General features: G+C 45.8%; 1 protein-coding gene across 1 annotated transcript; it reads left to right on the top strand.

Moving 5' to 3' along the window:
- Nucleotides 1-1,100: 1,100 nt before the first annotated feature.
- Nucleotides 1,101-10,211, top strand: fhdc2 (FH2 domain containing 2). The gene is made up of 12 exons (XM_028589245.1): nt 1,101-1,718; nt 1,844-2,430; nt 2,534-2,595; nt 4,622-4,724; nt 4,986-5,071; nt 5,306-5,406; nt 5,730-5,800; nt 6,006-6,113; nt 6,465-6,535; nt 6,957-7,074; nt 7,157-7,321; nt 7,541-10,211. The coding sequence occupies exons 2-12, from the start codon at nt 1,963-1,965 to the stop codon at nt 9,500-9,502; spliced, it is 3,315 nt and encodes a 1,104-aa protein (XP_028445046.1). The 5' UTR covers nt 1,101-1,718; nt 1,844-1,962; the 3' UTR covers nt 9,503-10,211.
- Nucleotides 10,212-10,714: the final 503 nt, after the last annotated feature.

Raw genomic sequence — 10,714 nt, 5'->3', positions numbered from 1 at the left:
TGGTCTCTTGGCTTTCACCTATGGTTCAGGGAGGAGATGCGGACATCATTTCCCATGTCTGATAGCCATCTGCTCCCTCTCTCAGGTTCTCAATAGTATACTCTTCTTTGCCTGATCAAGGCCTTCTGCACCAATTACAGATCAGAGTCCTGCCCACTATGATGATTAGCCTGAAATAGAGACTTATCAGGTTGTCACTACAACTCCTGACAGCAAGCTTTCGTGTACAATCTTATCTGGACAAACATTAAAAATAATGCCACTATAAGCCCGTATCAAGGCCATTAAAACAATTCCTCTAAAGGTTAAAGAAATACTATAATTGAAATACTCTGATGATTGATTGTGTTGAGTGTCTAAATACTTTTATTTACTCTTTTTCAACATGGCAAACATACCAGACATTCAGTTCCATAATAGCATTTCCATAGTCTAAAAGTGGAGTAAAGTGGATATAAGATCGAATGTACTCCCACCGGAAAACCCCCAAATCCGCCCTTGGGAAAACTGGGAGGATACAGGCAGATCAGCGAGCGGGTGCGCGCGTCTGCGCGTTCCTGGTAGAGTGTGGAAGTTTCCCTGCAAGTTGAGAAAGGAAAACAGGACTCCAGCGAGTGGAGCGGCACAAGTCACCGGTATAAAGGAAACAAAAAACTGAGATTGACGCGTACATTTATCGAAGTCTCCTGTACAATTAAACGGCGAGCTTTTGTCGGTGTTTGTGGGGTTACCTCTCAGTTCCGCTCAGGTAAGTGAAATAACTTAATTGGGTTGTCCTGATTCAGAGAAATGAAAATTACTTGAACAATGTTTTGTCAACCTTTAATTGAGGTATAACTTTAATGTGAGGTGAACCTAAAATTCACAGGGATAAACCACCGAGTTATAAGTTGCCAGTTTTGTTAGCTTGAACCAAAATGTCAACATTAAAAAAGTTTCCTAAATTACGTTATCATTAATTGCAACTATCTTTCCCCGTTACTCTTCATCCTTCATATGAGCTCTTGAACAACCAGATTTATCTAATGATTTTTCGCTTGGCAAGATACAGATCTCGTAAAATGATGGAGGGTGAGATCACCGGGGGCGGTTTTTGCAGCGCGCTCGTGCGGCGTTCAATGGAACAGCTTGGTAATCGCGCGCGTCCGTTTCCCATAAATTGTGATTCATATTAATTGCGCGAGAGAGGACGAGGAGATGTGTTTTGTGGCCAAATGCTAAGCCATGTCATGATGAAAGACTTTTCCTTGAACCAGACACCTGAAACCTCTGAGTCATACTGCATCACTAATCCTGTTTTAGAACTTGCTGGTGCAAGTATGTGCAACCATGACTTTCAGATGCGAACCTCCCCATAACGAGGAAAGGATATTTAAAGTCACGATTTCTGAAGTCGCAGACCCTCTATTTCTCATCTCTGTGGTTAACCGTGCATCTCCTTGCCTGTGGGGGTCTCCATGTAATCTAATTAGAAGGGAGATGTGTGTGTGTGTGTGTGCACGCAGTGAGGTGAAACTGAACAGGATGGGACAAGCTGTTTAAACAGCCTACAGAGGAGGAAAGCTCATCTTGCTCAGCTAGTACTTTCCCCAAAAACGCCTTGAACTTCCACTGTAGGTTTAACCAGGGGTTACATGTTCAGCCCCAGCTACATCAGTCAATGTACCGGAGTCATGCTAATGAAAGGAGAAGTGAGGCCAGGTGTCAGACTAGCTCAGGTGAGCTCATCAGCCTCAGTTAAAGTGGACACTTGCTGTTAGAAAACTCTGGGATAACACTGATTCTCTCTCTCTCTCTGTGTCAAATATTGTCTAAGATGAGATTTTTTGATGTCTTGTTATAGGCTGGAACTATTGATGGACCCAGAGCTCACTGTAAAGTGGAAAGAAGTCACTGACTGACTGCGCAGAGACTGCTCGCCCGCTATCTCCCCTCCCTCCCTTTTAAACCCAGACAGCCTCTATGCTCATCAACCTGACTGTGGCCATCAAGGAATCTCGTGCCTTTCATGGAACACAGCCTGCCCTTCCCGCCCGTGCCCCTGACACTGTGGAAGTGACAGCCATGGAGCCGCGTCCAGTGCTGGTCGCTCCTCCACCGCCTCCCCTAGCACCTCCACCACCTCCGCCTCCGCCTCCTCCTCCGCCCCCACCTCTGCCTGGGTCCTCTTCGCCTTTTAGCCGGGCGGACAGTGCCCGTCGGAGTCGGCTGAGGAAGCTGAACTGGGAGCGCATCCCCAAAGAGAAGGTTGAAGGGAGGAAGAGTGTGTGGAACGGGGCGGCCTCGGGCGAGGATGAGTTCCCCATAGACCTCCATTCTCTGGATGAGCTGTTTGGTCAGAGGGACAATAAGCCTCAGGACAGAACCGGCACCCTGAGACGGCGGTCCGCTCTGCTGCGCTGCAGATCCCCCCAGGACAGCTCGGAAGAGGTCAGCTCATGAGGATAGCGGTGATATTTGTCAGCCTTGTTTAAAGATAGTGAGATTTCTTGCACTTTTCTTCCCCTCAATTGTGTCCTTCGCCTCTTTACAGATCTCCCTGTTGGACTCCAAACGCAGTATGAACATTGGAATATTTCTACGCCAGTTCAAGATGTAAGCTTCTTTCTTCTTAACTAGAGCTGAAACAATTACTTGATTTATCAATAAGTGGATGAACATTCCATTTTTTTTTTAAAGCAAAAGTGACAAGATTTGCAGGTTCTGGCTTCTCAAATGGGAGGATTTGCTGATTTTTTAGGTTCTGTATCACTGTAAATTGAATATCTTTGGGTTTGGGTAATTGGCAGACTAATCAATAATGAAAACGATTGTAAGTCACAGCCCTGTTCCTGTAACAATGTGCATACCTTGCACGGCAGCTGGATTCTCGCGATAACACTAGATCATGCAAGAATCGCGGGATCACGAGATCACACAAATCCATCTTGTCAGGCTTCAAGTAATGCGTTTGTGTCTGAACAAGCAGCGGTTCAGACCAATCTGCGTCCTGTGAGGAGCTACTGGCAGCTATGGGCGTGATTTAGGTGTGTGTGCTGGGCGACTGTTTGTTCAAAACAACAATGGCGGCCCCTAAAGAGATCTGGTGCGTCATGTTAACCATGAGTTGCACTTGAACCGTTTCAGCTTTTTGGCCTTTTTGTCTACATTTGCAGGAGGTCACCATCAGTCAAAAAGAAGAAAGTAGTTTTAAGAGCAGGAAACAGAAGTGTGTACAGCAGGGCCCTGGGGAACAGTACTTCACTTGAGTTGAGCTGAAGTGTGTGGCCATATGTCAAAGATGGGTTGGTGTGTGTCAGAAGTGTGAAGTCTCATCAAGAGAGAGGATGTCTGGTGTCGGGGAGGAGACACAAGTATATTGCATGGGACAGGTGCAGGGGAGGGTGCAATCTGAGCAGCAGGACTGGGGGTCTGGCCGGGTAAAGCCTGAGAAGTCAGAGTTGACACCTGCTGATGCCCTTAAAGAGCGTCTAATGTATAAAGCAGCCCCCTACAGAGAGAGACCCCACTGGTGGCTTGTCATATTCATCCATCCCCTAAAGCCTGTTTAGCATGCTTGCCTGGCTCAAACAAAGCTGCACTTTTTTTAAATGAATAGGGCTGTTTTTAATAATCGTTAAAGCATACTTACACGCAGCTTAATGTCTGAAACATTCTCATTAACATTGTGATGTTGAAAATCATGACCTGTGCAACATTTGCAGGTAGTAATAATAATACAAAGACATGGAAAATAAGTGCTGAGTTGCTATATTGTCATGTCTCCACGTGTGCGTAAATTGTTCACGGAGACTCAACTGAAGAGCGGTTCTTTTCTAAACCAGATTTGTCAAGACTTGTAGAAAGCCATTATGTGAAAAGAGCCTCTTGTGCACACAAACATTTGTCTTGTTGGGAGCTTATTTGCTTGCTGTTCTAAACACAGACAGAGCTACTGTTGAATTGTGGGTGTAGTTTAAACAAAATATAGTTTTGTATTGTAAGTGTCTGAGTAGTCACTTAAATATCTTTTCATCCTGTGATAGTTCTCTCTATATGTTCTTTTACTCAGCGTTTTGTTGTCAATAGAACTAGTTGGGACAGATAACAGCACACAATTAGTGTAAAACCGTGTTTCCGTTTTGAAAGGGAGTTACAATAATAAGAAAGATGATGTCTTTATAGGTAGACCCTAAACTGTCTGTGTTTAAAATGTTGAGCTATGAATGAGGAGAGTAAGCCACACACAGTAGCATGCACATAATGGAGTATGAGCGTGTCATGGGCTGTAAGATGAGGGGGAGGGGAGGGGAGGGGATAATGGAAAACTGCTGGACACATGTGTCATTTAGAGGAAGTAAGTCAGGGGTCAGTCAGTTCACTTTCTCTTCTTTCACCTTGACATCTCAAGGCCTTTCAGACATTTTCTCTGCACGTCTGCCTTCTATTTGCCAAGTGGATATGCCAGTTTGTGTCGCCAGTGCGGCGTCAACCAACCCTCTCTCCCCAACACTTTGACTGATAAGAATGGGATAAGCCTGAACATTGTGTGATTAAAGCAAAACAAACATGAGTTTTCTTCGTGGGGCGTCGGGCTGAAAAAACAAACAAAAAAAAACCGTGTGTTGTCATTTTTCTGCAGGCCTGCTAAGGAGATAGTTGAGGATATCAGGCACGGTGCTGGGGGCCGTTACGGAGTAGAGAAGCTCACAGAGCTCTGCAAATTGCTGCCTGACAATGACGAGGTAAAGTGTTTTTTTTTTTTTTTTTTGGCATACAAATACAACAGTGACAACCCCCCTCCCCTCTTCTCTTACTCGTCATCTGGCTCTGGTTAGGATAATCAAACGTTTGCCAATGCACCATGTCGTATGATGTGCTCTGTTTCCGGAAAAGGATCACGCTGAAAGATATTGACGGTGATTAGGATTGACTGTTAACGGCATGTAGGTTTTTTCAAACGAAGCTGCTTCCCAGATTTGACTTAGCGATGTGTTCTCTCTCAGGAGTCCCGCCTGAGGAGGTTCAGTGGGGAGCGGAGCTGGCTTGGAGAGCCTGATCTTTTCCTGCTGCTGTTGGTGGAAGTCCCCAGGTACAACTTTAGTCCTAGATCGGATAAAGTGACCAGAACCCCCCTTTATCTTGTTTATTTTTACGTGACACTTGTCCTTACTCACATGCTTCACTTCACTTTGTGATGACGTGCCCTTGTTTAACTGATGATTGATAAGGAGTGCCTTTTTGTCTCCATCGTCCTTTACTCACCCCCTGTCCATTCATTCATCCATCCATCCATCCATATTCCCCCTCTTTCCTCTTCCATTAGTTTTCGGCTGCGTCTGGATGCCATGATCCTGCAACAAGAGTTTGACCCCGCTGTGACCTCTCTCTGTGTGGCAGCCAGATGTCTGAGGGAGGCGGCCAGAGGTAAAGCTAACAGCAGGGAGCTGTGCACACCACCACTATAAAGATCCAGGTCTCTTTTCAATGCTCCTATTTAGAATTATTACTTCCACGTGTCTTAGAGGTATAGAGTGGTAAAGTTTGTACCTACAATGCAAATGTGATTAGGATTCAGAATAGCCTACTTATCTATTAGATAAAAGTTTTAGTTCACCAGTCAGCTCGAGTGTCAGTTCTTCAATGTTGCTGACTCATTTTAAGGCCTTGACGTCAGCTGCGTACACATCCATCCCCATTTATTCCTCAACCTTGAAGCACAATAATGAATCTCCTGTCTTCTCTCCTAGAACTGCTGAGCTGTCCTGAATTACACTCCATCCTTCGCTTGGTGCTGAAAGCAGGCAACTATATGAACGCTGTGAGTGCGTCTTTATTTTATTTGTTTTTCTTTTCTTTTCTTTAGCCAGACAAAGCGGAGTCAGTCCTTTTTATCTGTGTACAATACACCAGTCTTTAGGGGTCTGGGTGTGTGTTCAGGGGCGTCGCTCTGACGTGCACCTGGGTTTTGTATCATTGTTTGTTTAAAGTTGTGTGTTATTCTAACCTTGCATGTGGCCTCTTAGGGTGGATATGCAGGGAACGCCGCTGGTTTCCGAATTTCATCGCTGCTCAAACTGGCTGACACCAAAGCCAACAAGCCGGGCATGAATCTGCTGCATTTTGTAGCTATGGTAAGATTTGAAAAGAAAACATCCTATAAAACCCAATTAGAGTAAACACAGCAAGTAAGAGAACACAGCTATGTCATCTAATTTTTTCCTTTTCACTTGAACACTATTCTTTATGAAGAGGACGTACGTTGTGTAAAGGTAGTTGTAAAAAGCTGGACTTCTAAAGTAAAAAAGTGTGTATTTCTGGAGGAAAACATTTAGAGAAAATTACTTTTAGCACAGTGTTTGGGAAAACCGTAGCCTCTCAAGCTCAACTGCTCCGCCAAGCATATGATTTTGTCAACATTAGCAAATTACATGTTGCTTCTTTTGAAACAATAGCTGGATAATCATTTGTGCTTGTCTCCACAGGAAGCTGTGAAAAAGGACCAGAGTTTACTGTCATTTCCCAGCCAAATAGGCCATGTTGGCTCCGCCTCCAGGTCAGTCTCTTCCCAAAACTCAGATCCTACAGCGATTGTGTCTGAGGGAATATACGAGCCCTGTTTAATAACATCAGTACACCCCAACAGGCTGCTAAACAAAAATTATGTAAATCTATTGCATTGTTGCATCAGAACAAGGCGCCCAGCTGTTAGCAATAGCTAGCTGCCTGAGAGAAAGTGGGTCATGACAACACTGATACTCCAAGTTGATATTTAAGCTCTGCAGGAGAGTTTTTCTGCATGTGCGAAGGAATTCATGGAGTCCATTTTACAATATATTTTACAACTTTGGATCATTTGCATTCATTTATTACCTATTTTTGGTTATGAGACCCTTTTCAAGATATGCACATTGCACAGCTGTTTCTGTACAGTTCTTATTATAATTGTGTATTTGTATATGTCCTCTCCTCTGCAGGTTGAGTGAGGAGTCTGTGCTGGAAGACTTATTCAAGTTAAAGAGCAGAGTGGTGGCACTCAAGGCAAACATCCATAATGAGGCAGAGATTCAGCAGCATACACAAGCTTTCCTAGAGGTATAAAACGGAGTCTGTAATATATTAAAACTGTAAAGTGTCTTGCTTCAAAAGATGACTGTGTAAACTTTCCTGTGTGCAGGTGGCTGAGGAGCGTCTGAAGGAGGCAGAGGATGAGGTGGAGGGCATGAGGATGTCTAGTCAGGCTCTAGTGGAGTTCTTCTGTGAAGATGACAGCACCTTCAAACTAGAGGAGGCTTGCAGGGTCTTCCATTCGTTTTGCCTCCGCTTCCAAAGAGCTGTCCAGGTTTGATTTCTAAAGATTGATGGCAAATATATTAAACAATGTGTTAATTGGTTTTCAGTTTGCAAATCACATGAAATTATACAGTGTATAACAACAGCAAACATTTTTCACCGGTGGAAATATTTGTAGATTAAAACATGTACATTGTCAAAAAAAAATAGTATAGATTCAATTCGGCACTAAGCGTCTCTAACGAATGATTCCTTCCCTTTTCTACAGGAGAATGCAGAGCGGGAGCTGAAGGAACAGAAACGTCTGGAGCGTCAGCGTGAGATGGGGGAAAAGCGCCGCTCTCTGGCTGTTTGTACGGGGCTGGACCTGGGCCTCAGCCTTGCCAGAGAGCCTCAGAGTCAGGAGAACCCAGATGAGCTTGAGAAACTGCTGGAGAAGAACTTGAGCTACACTTGGAGTCGACGAAGCCTAAGAGCCTCTGAGTCCCGCCGGCACTCGCATTACTTCCACAACGACACCCATCTCCACAACTCCTCCATGTTTAAAAACTACCCTGAGCTGGGCAGCAGTCCCACGTCCGCCAGTTATCACTCCAACAGCTCCTCTGACCATGAGACCACCGCTGTGCTTTGTAGCTCCCCAGAGACTGATGGCACGTGTTCCCCTATCGACCAAGAACCTGTTTTGGGTGGAGGGAGCAGGTCTCAGCATAGCCGAGCAACTAACCGGAGCAGGGAAGCAGTTCAGGACTCGCACGTTTCCATATTTAGTCACTCTCAGCATGGACGTGGCTTCCCAGTCAAGCAGAAAGGGCCTGAGAGCATTTCGTATGTGCTGCACGGCCAGTCGAAGACAACAGGACTAGAAAAAAAATCTGAGATTTTACATGAACGCGTGGTTTCCAGGACCACTGAATCTTCACCCAGTTCCTGCACAAACTCTGCTGCTATGCCCACAGATAAAACTGCCCTTGGTGTTAAAAACCAGACCCCCACTCACAGGCATAGGTTTGGCCTGCCAGTGACAGACAATACAAGGCCTGTTCAGAGTAGCTCGAACGGTTCTCGTGTTGATGAGTCTGTATCTCGCTCTCTTCAAACAAGTGGAATACTTTCTCACAGTGACACCAGGACTGGGTCATTAAGGTACCAGAGATCTGATAGCCAATCACAATCATCTGTAAATGCTACAGAGAGTGTCCTGTCACATCCACAGGCGAGAGAGACACCCACCGTGACAACAAGTGGTGCGATGCCCTCGCCTGATGAGGGCTTAACAAAGCACACTAACACAGAAGTGGCATCCACACCTGCGGAGAAGAACTGGATGCCCTCCAGTCTACCAGAGTTCAGCCAATCACAGCGAGAGGAGTACTCCGATTTGCCGAGTTCTGAGGGGGAGACGCAAAGGCCTTACTCCCGTGTTGGTGAAACACTGGAGTGCCACACTCTGGTGAAAGGCCTCAGATCCTATGATGCCTTGTCACCCCCAACCTCCCCACTCCCCCGACCCGCACCGAGCCTCTGTTCCAAATGGAGGAAAGAAAGGGAGGGTGACCTCCGAGCGGGGACAACTCCAGTGTCGCCTACATCAAAGGAGGAGAGTCGAACCATGAAGATCCCTGTGCGTAGTGGAATAGGGGCCAAAAGGGGACTTGTGTCACGTGCGGGACATTCAAATAGCACAGGCATTCCCAGGGTGCGCTCCAAAACGGAGCCTTCAAATGGAGCCCCAACCCCCGCTAACCCACCCACTCCCAGCCGTCTGTCTAGTCCTCGCAGCACATCCATGCGCTCCACTCCTATCACACAGCCTGCCGCTGTTCAGACAGAGGTGAAACGCAGTAATAGCACACGGGAGAGGACTGTAAGTGAGCCACAGACTTCAGGGAAGCCCTCCTTAACCCGCAGGACCTCCGACAGATCCGTACCAGAGAAGGTCTCGGGCATCACCCAGCCAGCCTTCGTCAGAGGAACTCCTCTCCGTGTGTCAAAACGACTCGCCCCGAACTCTGAGACTCAGGTGCCCTCCCCGCCTCGCACTGCCCACAGCCCGTCCTCCGCCACCGCCAAGACCATACGCACGGCTGTCATATCTGCTGCCCGAAATAAAACCGCCAAGACAACAAGCACAAGCACCTCTGTGGTTAGCTCTAAAGCTCCTATAGCTTCACGGATACCTGGTCCCAAAATCCCCCGAGCCACTGCAGCTCCGCCAATGTGGAAGTGATGGGAGTGAATAAGTGCTTGCACTTTCACACTTTTCATGCCTTTTATGGATTTTAGTCTAATGTCAACAGTGTGGGTATTCATTAAGAGTGTGAGTCATCAGTCAGATTTTTGGTCTTAATCAGCTCTAGGTCAACTTTTATGAAATTTGTATGTAGTTGTGAATGCTTAGCCTCTATATATGTGAGAGGGAGCTGCACTGGGAGTATCGGGGACAATTTATCTCATGTGTTTCATCCAATAGCAGAATAAATCCTACCTCTTTGTACACCCATTTGTGTCCTTTGCAGGCAATAGGACACCACAAGACCACGCATCTTACTACTACTATTCATATATAGAACAGCAGTAAAACAGTCAGTAGAACACCACCAAGTGACATGACTCCTAGTTACGACTTCTCCTAGTCTGTGCCAAGTGTGCTTTGAAAAAAATTGTAAAATAGTTTTGTCCAAATGTTTTCCACACTTGGCTGTCTTACAGTCCGAACTGAACTCGGTACAATATTGAACTGTTTATCCTCTTGTTGAGAGGCCTCATTGTTCTGATGCACTTTACAAACTGAAGAATAGGTCGCAAGGAGATGATTACTGTAACTGTTTTGTCATTTTTTGTATCAAAAGATTCTATAACTTTATTGAATAGCATTGGTTGTTATTCACTGTATTATGTGGATTTATAATAAATAAAAAAAAGACTGGATGAATAAAGATGTTCTGAATAGTAGTTTCTGTCTCTTAGAAAGGCACTCGTCAGGTAAATTAAAAAGTACGTGTCTGTTGTTGATATATATATTTACATCTGTTCTTCAGTCTTGATTCAGAGGAGCTTTGAGAGCTTTCACTTTCAAGGTCCCCACTCTTCCTTATTAACTGCTGCTCTTGCGTCTTGCTGTCCTCTGTCTTCTTGTCCCCCTCATTTTTCTCTCTCCCTCTCGTCTGAACTCCCTCTTGCTGCATCTCTTGACACAGTCACCCCCATCTCTGTCGGTGGCTGTTGTCATGGAAATGCTACAGACGTCCCGGGGAATCTCCTGGCAGAATAGTGGGGTGCAAGGGTTGGGGTGGAGGGTGACTGTGGGTGTAGGGTCCCAGTGGGAGTTCTCTCTTTATAGGCTGCAGTGACGCCAGAACCTCTTGGGAAAGGCAATAAACCGGTGCCTCTTTGTGTTCTTGAGTGTCCGGTTGTCGGTCAGTGCTGGCCCCTTAACCTG

Source organism: Perca flavescens, chromosome 10 (genome assembly GCF_004354835.1).
Source record: "Perca flavescens isolate YP-PL-M2 chromosome 10, PFLA_1.0, whole genome shotgun sequence".
In the NCBI taxonomy this organism is placed as follows: Eukaryota; Metazoa; Chordata; class Actinopteri; order Perciformes; family Percidae; genus Perca; species Perca flavescens.
This window is presented reverse-complemented; position numbering and strand designations above follow the sequence as displayed.